This window comes from Sinohyriopsis cumingii, chromosome 8 (assembly GCF_028554795.1).
Source record: "Sinohyriopsis cumingii isolate HCF-2022 chromosome 8, ASM2855479v2, whole genome shotgun sequence".
Taxonomy (NCBI): Eukaryota; Metazoa; Mollusca; class Bivalvia; order Unionida; family Unionidae; genus Sinohyriopsis; species Sinohyriopsis cumingii.
The window spans coordinates 37826970-37842410 of record NC_142968.1 but is presented as its reverse complement, the minus strand read 5'-3'; the positions used below and the strand labels follow the sequence as shown (position 1 = coordinate 37842410).

Genomic DNA, 15441 nt, shown 5'->3' with positions numbered 1-15441 from the left:
TCAATCTGAACATCTCCATGCCAGTAAAACTGTCTCGAGTGGCATTGTCGGCAGTGATCACATATGACCCAACATAAGCTGTTACGAGTGATCTTATCCATGCTTTGTTTTTGTTGCATATGCAGTGTCTTATTCTGAAAGCTTTGTTATCACAGATGTCAACAAATGAATCGGAGGAGGATACCAGGTTGGATTTGACCCCTTTTTGGCAGTCTACTGGGCATAAGTACCCCAACCCTCATGCCTGTGCTTGGCCTTAGTGCCTGTTAGACCAGGCATGTTGAAATAGAATTTGACTTTGTGGAATGGTTTGTCCCACAAGTGTAGTACAATATGACATCCCAGTTACTGACCAACTGGTTGAGCTATCTATCTGACCCAGAGAGAGAAAAGACCATAGAACTTCTGTGGAGTTCAGTGAATACATTCTTAATTTGTTCGGCACATATTTCCATGTTCCCATATGCTCAGTATCTGGCAAGTTCCTTTTCTTTGGTTGCTGCAGGGCAGTGTACAGATTCTGTGTCCTTCCATTCTACCTCAACCTCAGGCCATCACCAAGACATCAGTGTGTGATGTATCTTACTTCAGGACATCTTCCTCCATGGTGACATTGGCATGTCTGAATTTCATTCTGCAAAAACACTTGGTATGTTGAGTATTAGTTTAGAATATCAACAGCCTTCGAACGGCAAGGAAGAGTTGATATTGGACACTACAGTTTTGACCCATTTATTCTCTAAATGGAGCATTTCTTGGGTCTTGGCATGGTTTAGATCTTTTGAGTTCAAGCCCTATTTCTGACTTTGCTGAAGCTGTTAATGTACAAGAATTGCTTTCTCATAGCACTAGCTTCATGCCAGGCCATGGGAATACTGGTTTCTCACAGTGAAGATTACTAGTCATTCAACTTCTCGAGACCAGTGGGGAAAGGTCACACAGATTATTTGCAGTTACTGCAATTTGTTGTACCAAATAAAAATTATAAATAAAGGTTTGTCCAATTAAGTCTTATTCATCCACTAGATGGTGAACTCAATCAAGCTATGTTAAGATAGATTTAGTATTTGAATACAAGTGTCTGTATGATTGAGATCTGCTGTGGTGTTTGTGGAAACTATTCAGGGGTTTCAGTCTAATTGTGTCTTTTGGGGGTATAACAAACTGATCTATTGATCAGCCATAACAGAACTTTATAGAGCTTAAAAAGTAGCAAGTTTTATTAATGTAAAAAAGGTTGATAACTGATTTCTTTAAGGTAGATTATTTGGTTGGTATTATTTAGTAAAAGGAAGGCTCACATGTTCCAACATGCACAAACTGATGACACAGAAATTGTTTGGCACATTGACCAAAGTATGTGGAAGGGAAACGGAACCTGCATAGCTGCCAACGAATTCCCCAATTCTCAATTAATTTAAATCTTTAATAAAATAACTGATTTCCCGTTAAGCGCTAGTTGTGATATCGGCAGTTGCCGAAACGGTCTTGTACTACTGGTTGTGATATTAGTGGAACTATAGCTGATTGGTACAGCTTGCCCGGTAGCATGCATTTTAGCATATTTTAATCTATATGTATTAGAGTAGTTTTACAAATGCTTTTGAGAGAAACTGGGGCCTAACTGTCAAAATTCACTAATTTTTATCCCTATTTTCACTAATTGTGAGCCTGGAGGGTTGGCAGCTATGAGGCTGGGAAAAGAAGATGAAAAGGAACTGAAATTCCAAGTCAAGTGGTTAAATACCTACAACTGGTTAAGGAAAGAACCAAAAAGGAGGAATGTTATGTATTCTATGTTAAGAATATAAGAAAGATAATCCATTTATTAAAGAAAATGCATAGGTTAACCTATGTTCTAAGACAGCCTTGCAACAAATGTGATACTTCAAGAGAAATATCCCTGGGACATTATGATCTATGTTCAGATATAATGAAGACCAGTTCTTTTGTTTCTTTCAATGGTCAAAATGGAAGGGGAATTAGTTCATAAACAGAATTCACACTGCTTTTAAGATAAGAAATAGTGTTGTTGTTGTTGTTGTAGGGTTTAATGCCATTTTTCAGCACACGATAGGCTATACATGGCAGCCAGTAATAATGGTGGAGGAAGAACCTGGGAAATCCCCGGAAAGAACCACCGACCCTCGAGAAGCTACTGGCAAGCTTTCTCACATACCCACATTAGCTGAATCCAAGACTCAAACCCACGCAGACAGAGGTGAGATGGCACTGATCCGTAACGGAGAGCACTTTAGACCACTCGGCCACTCGGGGCCCTTAAGAAATAGTAAACAAACTGATAACTCTTCAGATACAAGCAGGCCATATAGATGATTTCCTGCTTTTAGAGGTTGGAAGAAGTGTAGTAATAAGAAGAAAATAAAATTTTCCATACTTAGCAAGCTAAATTGAATATGCAAATAGTTTATATATTTGTTCTCAGTTTGTCTTAAGTTAGGTATGCATATACCTTAAAATTATGTTGTCACCTATCAGTTACCATTTTGTATTGTTCACCTCCATTGGAGGTAGGTGTGGGCAACCTCCCCCTCTTAAGAAAATTCCTGGCAGCATCCTCGTAGCTTTGGTGTGAAGGGTGAGTAAACTGCATCTGCTGACCTGTTGACCTGTTGAGCTGAACTACATGCAGTTATTCTGACAGTTCATTTGTACTAATGTCATAACCTGGTTTCATCCTTAGGAAGAAGTTTCAGTTTATAGGTATTCAAAAAAGTAACCATCTACCTGCTTTCTTTGATCAGTCTGTTGACAAAGGTGAAGCTATGGGACCTGGTTCACCTGCTCTGATGCTGTTGTAAGTGCACAGAGAATGTCTTTTGAGCCAATCGGAAACTTCCTACTGGTTAAGACCTGCAAACAAGACAACCCCACAAGTACTAGTCTTGTAACTAAAGTGGGTTGTATACTATGAGCTCTTGCAGGGTCAGGTATACTTTCAAAAAGGTCTTGACTTTTGAAATACCAGCAATTTCATTGAACCTGGCCTTCAAACATAAATGTTTCAATTCTAGACATAATGGAGTCAGTGGGCTTGCATGCTTAGTCTACTTTCCAGTTTCTACTTTCTGGACATGGCAGGCTGTGCAGATGAGAAAACTGAATCTAGATGGGCCACTAGTAGCTCCCAAGACATTTACCACACTCCATTCATGAAAACACCACCTTACCCCAAGCATGACCTTATAACTTTTGCTGGATTTGAATGAGGAACTTTTGCAGGTGAGGCAATATTTAGGACCTTGCTGTGATCTCCATTGCATGAGTAGAAACATAATCTTAGATTGTGCTACCACGTTAGGGAAAGTTCATTCTTTCAGTAGAGCAATCATCCTGCTCCTACAGGGTGATGTTGGTAGAGGTCATGCATTGGCTTCTCTTAATGTTAATGTGTTCAGGTAATGCATTCGATGGAAATTTGTAAATTACGTTTCTCCAAAAATACCTACCCGAGCACATTATTAACAGTCCCTTTCATCTTTCCATGCAAATGCTTGCATTTTTTTGGTGGTTTTGCCAAAGCTTAAACAAGCAGATATCTTGGATACAGGTGGCCACTTGGTGGTGCAAGGGAAAGTAATCTGTAAGAGTTAAGACCATTCATCCATATGCTATATATATTTATGGACATGTGTTTATCATCTTTTAGCTAGAGCTGGATTTGGAAGTAGTGGAGAGGAGTATTTTCCTAATGTTAATGTGATTGGGTAAGTATTCTCGTAGAAATACAGTTGACAAGCAAAATTTCCTTTACAGTGACATTGCTTCGAGACAGCTGGTGTTGGAAGAATAAGACACTGGAATTTGAAATCGTCGATAAGAATGTCGATGATTTGACCTTTATGCAGACTGGTTTCATTCTGAAGTGCACAATTTCACATTCAATAAATCTGGTAAGCAGTCTGTTTTCAGTTTAAAATTTTTATTAGTAGAGCACTAGTCAGACAGGATAATTTTTGTACATAATACATCAATAGAAATGGATGCCAATTTCAGATCAGTTCGTAAAACATTTTTAATGTGAATTCAGTTAGTTTTCATTATATTGACATCCTACAAATGCAAACAAATTTAAGGTACATGTTCTCTGATTTACCCTTGATTTATAGATATATTTATGTACACAATTGTTATTTATTTAGCCTCCATGTGGAATCCTCTGTAAATCATTATAATTTTTAACAGCAAGAGTCAAAATATATGTCTGTTTATTTATACAAAGAAATGGAGATCTTCTGTACACCATTTAATGAACATTTTTTGGGAAACCGTTAGAAATTTCTGATGATTATAACATTTGCCAACTGAATATTTTTTTTATAACTTGACTAATGGTAGATTTTTACAGAACTGCCATCTTGCACCTCTTTTAATACCCTGTGACATACTGTATTTACCGTATTTGTTGGGACACCATAAATTAATTTTAATTTTTTTTTGTGCATTGTATGTTTTGGGACACATCGTTTTTTTTTAGTCATAAGTTGTGGGACATCTTTTAAATCATTTGAAAATTACATGTCAGAAATTGCACTCCAACAGAAATTTTATTTTAAAAAATATAAAACTGTGTACTTGAGATAAAACTCTTTAATCCACTGCATTGACACAACCTTCTCCTGCACACGTACAGTCTATTAGTTTGGTACATGAATTTTTTTTTAGCTTTCTCATACCGTGAAAAATTGTTAGAGGCAACACACCACCTGAAGCGGAAACTGCAAGGACAAAAGTCAGATTTTTTCAAATCTGCACTAGTCTTGCTAATTCTCACACTTTTGATGCCCATCTTACGGTCACTCCATCCAGGAATGCAGTCAACGTCCACTAGAGTTTCATCCATGTTAATGATCATATTGTCGGCGAAATGATCTGTTTCTCTTCTGGCCTTCACGAATTCATCACGTGATTTTATTTTCTCCAAATCTTCTGGATGATGCTGGGTCATCGATGTTCACGCACAAAGCACTATATTGTGTAACTTTAAAAACTGTGCCATTGTTTCACTTTATTTTCAAAATTTTCGTGAATTCTGGTGAAAAGGAACCAAAGTTAGCTTCCATATCTCGGCCGTGTTTGTATATTCAAAGCTAAAAAATAAAAAAATTGGCACACTTGAAAGAATCCATAATCGGCTTCCGATGTGAGCTTGCTTTGCAATAGAAAAACCTTTGTATTGATATCCTTTAAAAAACAATCGGCTTCCGAGTTCAAAGTCGGCTTGCTTTGTAATAAAAATAACCTTTGTCTTTGATGTCTTGTCGGTAAGTTCAAAGAAGAAGTTTACTGCTGGCTGCCAGTTGTGTTTATTTACCACCAGGGCTTCTATGTGCTTGGCATCTGTAGTAATAATTAATATAAAGGTGCACTGATTTCTGCAGGTAAATAGTAATGATATTTTGTAACCCACGCTGGTGAAAAGATTGTCACTTGCACTCAAGTAAATGTGTTTTCAAATAATGATTTTTTGTTTTCGAGATACTATTATATATTATATTTGCTATGTGTGTGTGTTTATGTATGTATGTATGTATGTGTGTGTCTGTGTCTGTGTGTGTGTGTGTCTGTGTGTGTGTAAGAGATTATAAAATGCAGTGATTCAGGACACACTGTCCTTGAAACTATTCTTGCATCCCCTAAACGTTGAACGTTCATAATCTTGAATTGTATTGCAGATTGGCAGCAGGAAATATATTCTATCAATCTCTCTATATATGCATGCATACATACATACATACATACACACACACGCAACATTACATACACACATATATATCAACTCTCTCAAGAGCGTAGCGTTTTGGAAATATAGCCAGTTATGTCTACAGGTGACACACAAAACCTCTTATCTATCAACGTTAGCAATGTTAATGGCGCAGATAGGGGCCGTCTGTTTAGTACGTTCGCATGTAAGGGGAGGGGGTTAACCCAAATGCTTGCGTGGGGTGGGGTGGTTACTGATAATGTACGTACGCATAGGAAACGGGGAGTGGGTGGTGGGGGTGGTGGTGAAACCGCGATAATAAATTGTCTAATAGTTAACCTTATCGACTGGGTTCAGTCGGCGTTTGAATTTTAGTGGAAAATAGACAAACTTTTTAAAGTTACGCAGCTTATTTCTTTGATGCAGCCAGACATTCAACGTCGGTGGACTATCTGTTTTATTAAAGATGTTAATATTATTAATCCTTGATCGTTTCTAAGTGAATTAAATATTGGCCGTTCTATAGAATTGGGGCGGGGAGCGTCACGCGTACGTACGAGGAGGGTGTGTGTGTAAAAATAGTACGCATATGTACAGGGAGGTGGAGAGGTCAAGCTTTGCCAGATGTTTCGTACGTAATAAATGGATGGCCCCGTACAATTCTTTTTACAAGGAACAGTTAAACTGAACTGGAAGTTAGTTCCAAGTATTTTCTTTATGCTGTACATGGTGCATTGCCCGACTGCTCTAAGATACATATAATCCGCACAACCTGAGTGGATTTAAGAATATATTTGCAACGAGATGGAGTGCTCCGTAACGGAGAGCGCTTTAGACCACTCGGCCACTCGGGGCCCCTTAATGTTACTGAAGTATTTACTTATATATCAGTACCTGAGGGAACAATCTGAATGTTTTCCATGATTATCTAAATCGTAATGATCTCTCACTTTCACTTAGGTTAATCGTGGTGATAATTCACCGAAGATGAAATCATATCAACCAATACGGTAGCAGACGTCACCTCATGAATAATAAATAAATCCCCCGTAATGTCAGCCAAGCATATCGAATTTCATTAAGAACTAACCATTGCAACTTGACTATGTTTATCTAACATAGCTTGAGGCATAGAATGGATGTAATGGGTACAACGTCTCCCGATGCTTTACTTCCTCTATGTTGACACCTCTTATTCTCATCCCAACACATTTAATTGGTTAAGACTTAGAAGTGACACCCTGGTTTTCTAATGATGTTTTATGCTTTGTGTATTCCTGTCCACCCATAAGGTGTTATAAGTTTGTTTGTCTCCAAGAAAAATAAATATAAAAATTTGGTCAGAGTTAGTCTATGTTTCGTTCATCATATGACAGAGTTTAAATTATCCCAATAAAGTTTGGTCGGTTGTACTCCCTTCCCTATACCTGGGCTGGCATTTGGCCTGGTTTCTATCCTTCCTTACTTTTAACCTAGGGAAGTACTATCCACCCTGGGGACTATTTAAGTCCCAGGGTAGTTTTCCTTCCCTTTCCCTTGTTGTTTTAATATTGAGTAGTGGCTCTGCCAGAGTCATTTTAGTTTAATGTTAAGTGTGCTTATGTGTGTTCTGTTGTATTATGTCCCCTTTTTCGTGTATGGACGGCTCTATCTAGGTCAGATCTTCTATGGTTTATTTTCTTATCTAATCCTGCATGTGTATAATTTTGAATCGTATCCAAAAATATGTGTTAAAAAAAATAAAGTGTCTATATGCATAGTATCTTTGTATCATGAGTGTATGAATTGCATTTTGTTATTTGTATCTAGTTTTTCTATATGCCTTGGCATATTGTTGTCCAATTAGTTGTGTATTGTTGCACCTTAGTGCCTCAAAGAGGATTGAAATCTTCCATCACGCGGACGTGATGGAAAACACAGTTTTGTGCTTTAAGCTTTTACTTGAAAATGCCTTAGCACCTGATATAGGGACTGAAGTTTTCTGTGTTAGTCCTACTTCTCTCTCTAGTAATTTCTCTTTAGAGTGCACATTTATGATGGCATAATTATCAAGAGAGAGTTATTCTTTTGTTAGTTACAATTATGATTTAGTAAAGTTGTATAATTTTCTGGTGTATGTTTCAAGTCATTTCATAGTTACTTTTGAAATACCTTAGCATCCCAAAACGGATCGAAAATCTCTATCACCTGGACGTGATAGACAACATGTAGGTGGTTTGTTAAAGTCTTCAGTTCTGTTGTGCAAGTACCTAAGCACTTCTGTAGGGATTGAAAATCAACATCAAGCCAACGTGATTAAAACATCATATTTTATTCCGATTTGTATCATTGCTTTTTTGTCATTGAATAATATCATATCTATATATGAGGTTATATAAAGGGGATTATTAATTCTATTAGGGATATTTATTTTAAATTATTTGGAAGATGAACTTCATTCAATGCTGTTATGTGCAGAGTTTGGATACTGTTTGTTTCGGCAAACTGAAAGTTATACTTGGCTATAGTGAATTGAAACGAAGTGTTGTTCCTTCGAGCAAAACTAATAATTTCAAAATCCTGTATTCTTTAGATCAAAGAAAAGGATTTATTGGTATAGTTACGGCAAACTGAAAGCTACACCACAAGTTATACTGCATAGTTTTTGGTTTTAGTGTTGTAGTGTAATAGCATTATAATGTTTACAAAGTACCGAGTTTGATAAGAAAAACGGATTGAAATTGTAAAGGCGCGGACGTGATTGAAAACATCCTAATATTGGAAGTTTCAATATTGAGGTACCTTAGCATCTCCCATATGTTTGTGATTTCAAACATGATAGAAAACATGTATATTCAGTCACACGCCTTTTTCTTGTTCTTATTATTAAGAATTTTTGAGGAAAAGATTCCATTTATTGTGTTTCGGATTTTGTGTTGTGTTTGTTGGATCTAATAATTTCAAAATCTTGTATTCTTAAGATCAAAGAAAAGGATTTGTTGGTATAGTTTCGACAAAATGAAAGATACACCACAAGTTATACTACATTGTTTTAGGTTTAAGTGTTGTAATGTCATAGCATCATAATGCTTATAAGGTACCGAGCTTGATAAGAGAAACGGGTTGAAATCTGTAAAGGCGCGCGGACGTGATTGAAAACATCCTAATATTGGAAGTTTCAATATTGAGGTACCTTAGCACCTCCTATATGTTTGTGAATTCAAACATGATGGAAAACATGTCTATTCAGTCACACGCCTTTTTCTTGTTCTTATTATTATAGTTTTTGATAAGTTTTTTCTTTTATTGTGTTTTGGATTTTGTGTTGTACTTGTTGGATTCTTCAGATAAGTTCTAAAATACAGTTACAAGGCTCTTCCTGTGATCTCTTTTTAAAGTGCACATCTTATCAATGGCTTAATCACCTAAAGAGCCCTGCTTCTGTTTCTTTATGATCAATTCCATTTTGGATAAATTAAATTTGGAATAGAGTACATTAGGAAAGTTCTATTACAGTAGAGTGTTATTTGAAGTTAAGGTGGCAAAGGTGTTTACTCATGGGTTCTTTTTAGATAACCTAAGCTTTCCCATGAGTATGGCTTTGACGTTTCAGTTATGGGTTCTTTTTAGATAGCTCGTCTTTCAACTGCTTTCCCATATTCTAGTTGTAAATATACATTTATGGGTTCTTTTTAGATAGCTCATCTTTCGACAGCTTTCCCATATTCTGTTATTTTGTATATATTTATTTATTCATTTTCAGTAAGCCATATTTTGCTTTTTCTGGTTTCGATTGATAAAATTATGAAATTGGTTACTTCTTTATATAAATCTTTATCATTAACTAAATTTGTGTCTAGTAAAATGGAATCTTCAAAATAACCTATTTTATTTATTATTTTTTGTTTTATATTTTCTCTCTGTATTTCTAATTTTTTACAGAATAATATAATATGTCTTTTATTATCAAACTGTGTTTTGCATATTGGACATGGTGGATTATTTCTGACTATTTTTCTTAAAAGGGCCTTTTCTCCAGTCCACCATGCATCATGAATATGTTCAAATATTTTGGTTTTATTCTTTGGTCCTTTAATGTTTTCAAAATTTTTCCAAACATCTTTCCATATTATGTGTGGTTTCTGTATTTCTATTTTGTTTGATGGTAATTCTATATCTCTTATAAGATTGTAAATTTCCTCCTTATTCGTTTTTACCCATATTTCCTTATCATTTCTATATTCTTTTAATGCATTTGCTTGTCTATATGCATTAATTGGTGGGTTGATGATTTTGGTAAGTTTATTATTTTGGTGTATATCTTGTCTGTGGGATATTAAGAAACCAAACCAGTATAAATAGATGGCTTGCCAGTAATTATTTGGTTCATTATTTAAATTTTTAAATCTCTCTATATAGTTTATTGTTTGTTTTATTTTTAGTTTAGGGACATTTAGTCCCCCTTGGTGTTTTCCTTTCTGGAGTGTATTTTTAGACAATTTTTGTATTCCATTATTCCATATAAAGTTGTATATTAACTTTTCTATGTTTTAAATGTAGTATAATTCATAGTTAATTACATCGAACTCATACCATATAGTTCAATCTTGGCTATTTTGCACCTAACAACATGCCATGCATGAATGGCAGTTGTCTTCAGTATATCGGTTGATTATTTCCCTCTTGTATGTGAAATCGTTTGCTTCTCTTCTGGCCTTCACGAATTCATCACATGATTTTATTTTCTCCAAATATTCTGGGTGATGCTGGGTCATCGCCATCTGTGCACAAAGCATTTTTTTGTGTCACTTTAAAATTTGTTCCATTGTTTCAATTTATTTTCAAAATTCCTGTGAATACAGTTGAAAAGGAACCCGAGTTTTCTTCCATATCTCGGCCGTCTTTGTATATTAAAAAAAAATAAAATCAGCTCACTTCACAAAATCCATAGTCAGCTTCCGATGTCGGCTTGCTTTGCAATAAAATAACCTTTATATTGAGACCTTTACAAAAAAAAGTAACCAAAGTTGGCTTCTCTGATCGGCTTGCTTTGTAATATAGAAAAAACTTTTGTCTTTGTTGTCGTGTTGGTAGGTTCAAAGAAGGAGTTAACTGCTTGCTACCAGTCGTGTTTATTCACCATCAGGGCTTCTATGTGCTTGGCATATATGGTTACAATTCATACAAAGGAGCATTGATGTCAGTGGGTAAATAGTAAGGATAATTTTGTAACCCGAGCTGTTGAAAAGATTGTCACTTGTCCTCAAGAGAATGTGTTTTCAAATGATATTTATCTGTGAGATACTGTCATACAGTAGACCTGGATATAATTCAGTCTTGATTATTTTGCACCCAACACCGTGTCATGCGTGAATGGCATCTTCAGGATATCGGTTGACTATTTCCCTCTTGTTTGCAGATTTTGTTGGCTCCAGTTTTCAGTCGGATAACATGTTCAAACCTCTGAGCACAACCACGCACAATTGTTTCTCAATGTTCATGTCACTGAATAACGTGTTGTGTGGTATTGGACATAATTGATACACGCTACAGTATGGAATCCTTCGCTACTTATACGGATTTCATGGAAATGTTTTATTCTTTAATGCTCATGTTGAAAAAAGGAATAAATGATAACAACACAAGGTTAGTTTCTTTCTTTTTATTATCAATTAAGCATTTTATTTATCTATTTTATTGCAATGTGCAGTGGGGGGGGCAGGGCAAGCACAAATGCAATACAAATTTTTTAATTTTTTCGTTTCTTAAGTCTTGGGACATATGACCAAAGTGAAAAAAATGTTTCACCATAAGTTCTGGGGCAGGAAAAATATAATTATTTTATCGTGTCCCAACATATGCGGTAAATATGGTATTTGCACATATGTTATTGTCCTTTGACAGATTTAAATTTGTCAACATTCTTTATATACTGAAATTCATGAGGCTATAATATATGAAATTTATTGAGATTATTTAAAGAACATCTGTTTACAGATATGTTCTGTCAAATCTGTATGTCACAATTTGAAACTGGGGATCATTTTAGGGTATTGGGCTCAGAATTCTTGAGTGATTCTTTTTTGAAGTGGATCAAAATCAGCAGTTAAATGATTTAAAAAAAATTTTCATCAGAATTTTGCCCAGGAGAAGAAGGAGGGGAGTGTAGGTTCATTCCAGCTGAACAAAGGAAAGAATCGTTTTTGTTTGGCCCAGTCTGGTGTATACAAGTTGACCCCAGATTCATGTCATCAGTTTGAAAAGGAGGTTTATTCCTATGATACGTAAGTAATTTAGTCTTATTATTTTAATTTCTATAATATGCCAGTAATAGTAATTTAGTCTTATTTTTATTTGTATAATATGCAAGTAATAGCAATTTAGTCTTATTATTTCAATTTCTATAATATACAGTGCAACCCCACTATAATGCACCCCACTTTAATGCAAATTCAGTTCTAACGCGGTCGTTTCATGGCTCCCGAAATTTCATATATTCATTCGCACATACAAAAATATTTTTTGTTCAAAGTACATGAAATAGTGTAAAAAAATTTTAATATTATTATGGGGAAGAGATTGCATATGAATTCAAATTTAATATGATCATGGAGTGGTTCCTGAAATTTTAAATACATGTATGTATGTGTATTTATCTCATACAGGGAAAGAATATTTTTTTTACAATCCTTATAGATAAACTGCATGCCACGATGTCACGATAGTAAACAGTGTTGATACCTTATTCATCATTTACATTACACATGAATACACATATATGTGCCAATGAGTGGTTCTCTGAAAAAGTAAAATAATGTAAAACCCGCATCAATGTGACCCTGATATTAACACGATCCAATTTTTTGGACCCCAATTATTGCATTATAATGGGGTTCCACTGTACAAGTAATAGTAATTAAGTCTTATTTTTTTAATTTCTGTAATATACAAGTAATAGTAATTTAGTCTTATTATTTCAATTTCTATAATATGCCAGTAATTTAGTCTTATTTGACATTGTATAATATGTAAGTAATAGTAATTTAGTCTAAATAGTTCAATTTTTGTTAATCTCAGAACATTTTTATACAGTACCAGGAATGGGACAGTTGTTATGGAGGTTAATAACACACCTTGTGTCAGTTACTCCTTAATGTAGTAAGTTGTAGTTATATGGAAAGATGTTGCTTTCCTTTCTAAAGAGGAGTGGAGTATTATTTTTACTTTCAGAGTTTAGTAAATTATTATATGATTAGTTGGGATCATATGTCTTTGGAGATTTATAAAGATATTTTAAGTGCATGTATTTTAAAATTATGGTATTTGTTTAATACAAACTCATGCTTAAATAATTTCACACCCATTTCTGTAGTTAAAACTTGCATAGAAATATAAATGACTAAGCTCACATCTCAATCCTAGCAAGCCTCATGGAGGGGGAGTAGCTGTTTAAACCCACCTGTAGTACAAGTCACATGGGCCATGTAGGCATTCAACACCAATTATTTCAGTTATGGGTGTCATTTTTTAGAATTTGATTCTGCATACCTTTAAGTGGCAAGTATTCATTTCATTTGGATTCATATACATCCATATCCCTTTGGAAGGTCATTATTTAGACACCCCAAGAGGTCCTTACAGCAAAATCAGTGTTAAAGTATGCAGCCATTTTTGGATGAAATGAACCTAATGAGTGATCCAGTACAATCCAGATTGAATGTCGCACACTGTGATGTCACAATGAAAGTTACACTTATTGATAAACAAATTCATACTACCCTCTATTGTGACAATTCCACTCTACATGCTCTTATTTTGACCCATAGTGATAGAAAATTTTCATTTGGAATTTTCTTGGTGACAGTTAAAGTATACAGCATCCAATAATCAAGACTGAATTGACTTTGGTTAAAGAAAATTATTGTTAAATTTTAAAAGAACAATTTATATTTGATTTAAAATAAATAAATGTGCATACATGACCAATGTGACTAGTACTATAGAATATCAAAAAAAAAATCCTGCTACCTTACATACCTGGCATCTCATTATGACTTATTTGTAACTTTGTGAGTAAAAATCTGTTTAAAAAATGGATTCAGGACCAGATTGGGAGAGAGAATGCTCATCCAAAGTGGAGAGCTCCCTACATGTACCATGGGAGCTAGCTCTCCATGTATGTGCATTAACATGATAGGACGTTGTTTTTGACATTGTTAATCTGTGCTTGCATTGTTTTCATGACATTACCCAAATAATATTTTTAGCAGACAAGGTAAATCAAATATGTAATACCTATGTTCATATAACTCGAAGTATTTTTAAAAATGTTTTAGACAAACATCACAGTTCAGATCAAACCAGTTATGACATTTTAAGGCAACAATTTATCATCTTTCTTGGCCATTTGTTGTAATTATCTGTTCCAGGCTCATATATAATTTAGTTAAAGGATGGATTGTTATTGTGTGAAACCATTGGATATCTTTGTAGCATGTACATTCATAAAAACTTTATCATGTTGATTACTTACTCAGCTTAAATTTTCAACACAGTTAAGTAAAAGCCACGACAAAAAAACCCCCAAAAAACCACCAACTAACAAAACCTAGGTTTCAAAACAAGCCTGTAAGTTATGATGGTATTATTTTCAGCATTGAACCATGAAAACTTTTAAACCGGGTCAAAATGTTGAGTCAAATATTAACTCAAGTTGAGATGTTTTATGTTAACACATTAACCCCTGGAGCGTTTTGTCATTTTCGCCTGAAAATCAAGTAGGAAACACATTTTGAAAGCTATTACTGAAGTGACTCGAAAACACCAAATCCCCAGTCATCATTCAATAACATACTGCCTAGTTGTGTTAGAAACATCGTTTTTCATTGGCTATTTGACTCACGCATGAACAGAAGGGTAAAATTTTTGTTTTTTTTGTTTTGCTAAACAGAGCCATTATTTTTGTAAGGAGATCACTCTTTATTCCAAATGCCCATCTTATCCTACTTTTTGCAAAGGCTCATCTGTCTGTTTGCAGTTTGCATACTGGTTTGCCTTAGAGCTGAGACCAAAAAGTCTAAAATCCAGACACAAAATCAGATTCCGACCATGGGCAAATTTTGGGTAAACAAAAGTCGGGTCCAAAAAATGAGGTTTTTTTAATCTGTATTTTGTAGTGCAACTAGATATTCCAGATTAGTTGGTATCAGTGTAGAGCTACATCTGTCTACCTTTCTATAATACCACCCACTTTAGTGTATCTTGCATGAGTATGATGCTACAGAGCTCGGCAGTAGGCTACTACCTCCTGCCCCGTTAAGTCGTCACTAGGGGTTAATGTGTTAACAGGGCATGTTTTTACAGGTTTTCTCATTTCACATTGTTGCAAGTGAACTTTCATTTCTCGCATTTACAAGTTCTCTCATACTGCTTGGTTTACAAGTTCTTTCACTGGGCTTGGTTGTAAGTTCTCTGATTGGACTTGGTTTAGAAGTTCTCTCATTGGACATGGTTTTATAAGTTCTCTCACTGGACTTGGTTGAGAAGTTCTCTCATTGGACTAGGTTGCAAGTTCTCGCATTGGGCTTGGTTACTCATTGTGCTTGGCTGCAGATTCTCTCATTGGACATGGTTGCAGGTTCTCCCATTGGATTTGGTTGCTCTTACTGGACTTGATTGAAAGTCCTCTGACTGGTCTTGGTTGCAAGTTCTCTCATTGGATTTGATTGCAGGTTCTG

At 35.2% G+C, this 15441-nt stretch overlaps 1 protein-coding gene across 1 annotated transcript in view; it reads left to right on the top strand.

Moving 5' to 3' along the window:
* Nucleotides 1-15441, top strand: part of LOC149793311 (BOS complex subunit NOMO1-like) — a 185666-nt gene that overhangs the window by 88955 nt on the left and 81270 nt on the right. Inside the window, exons 15-16 of the mRNA XM_089967278.1 lie at nucleotides 3778-3914; nucleotides 11840-11988. Of these exons, the coding sequence (XP_089823404.1) occupies nucleotides 3778-3914; nucleotides 11840-11988 (286 nt within the window). The remainder of the gene's footprint in view (nucleotides 1-3777; nucleotides 3915-11839; nucleotides 11989-15441) is intronic.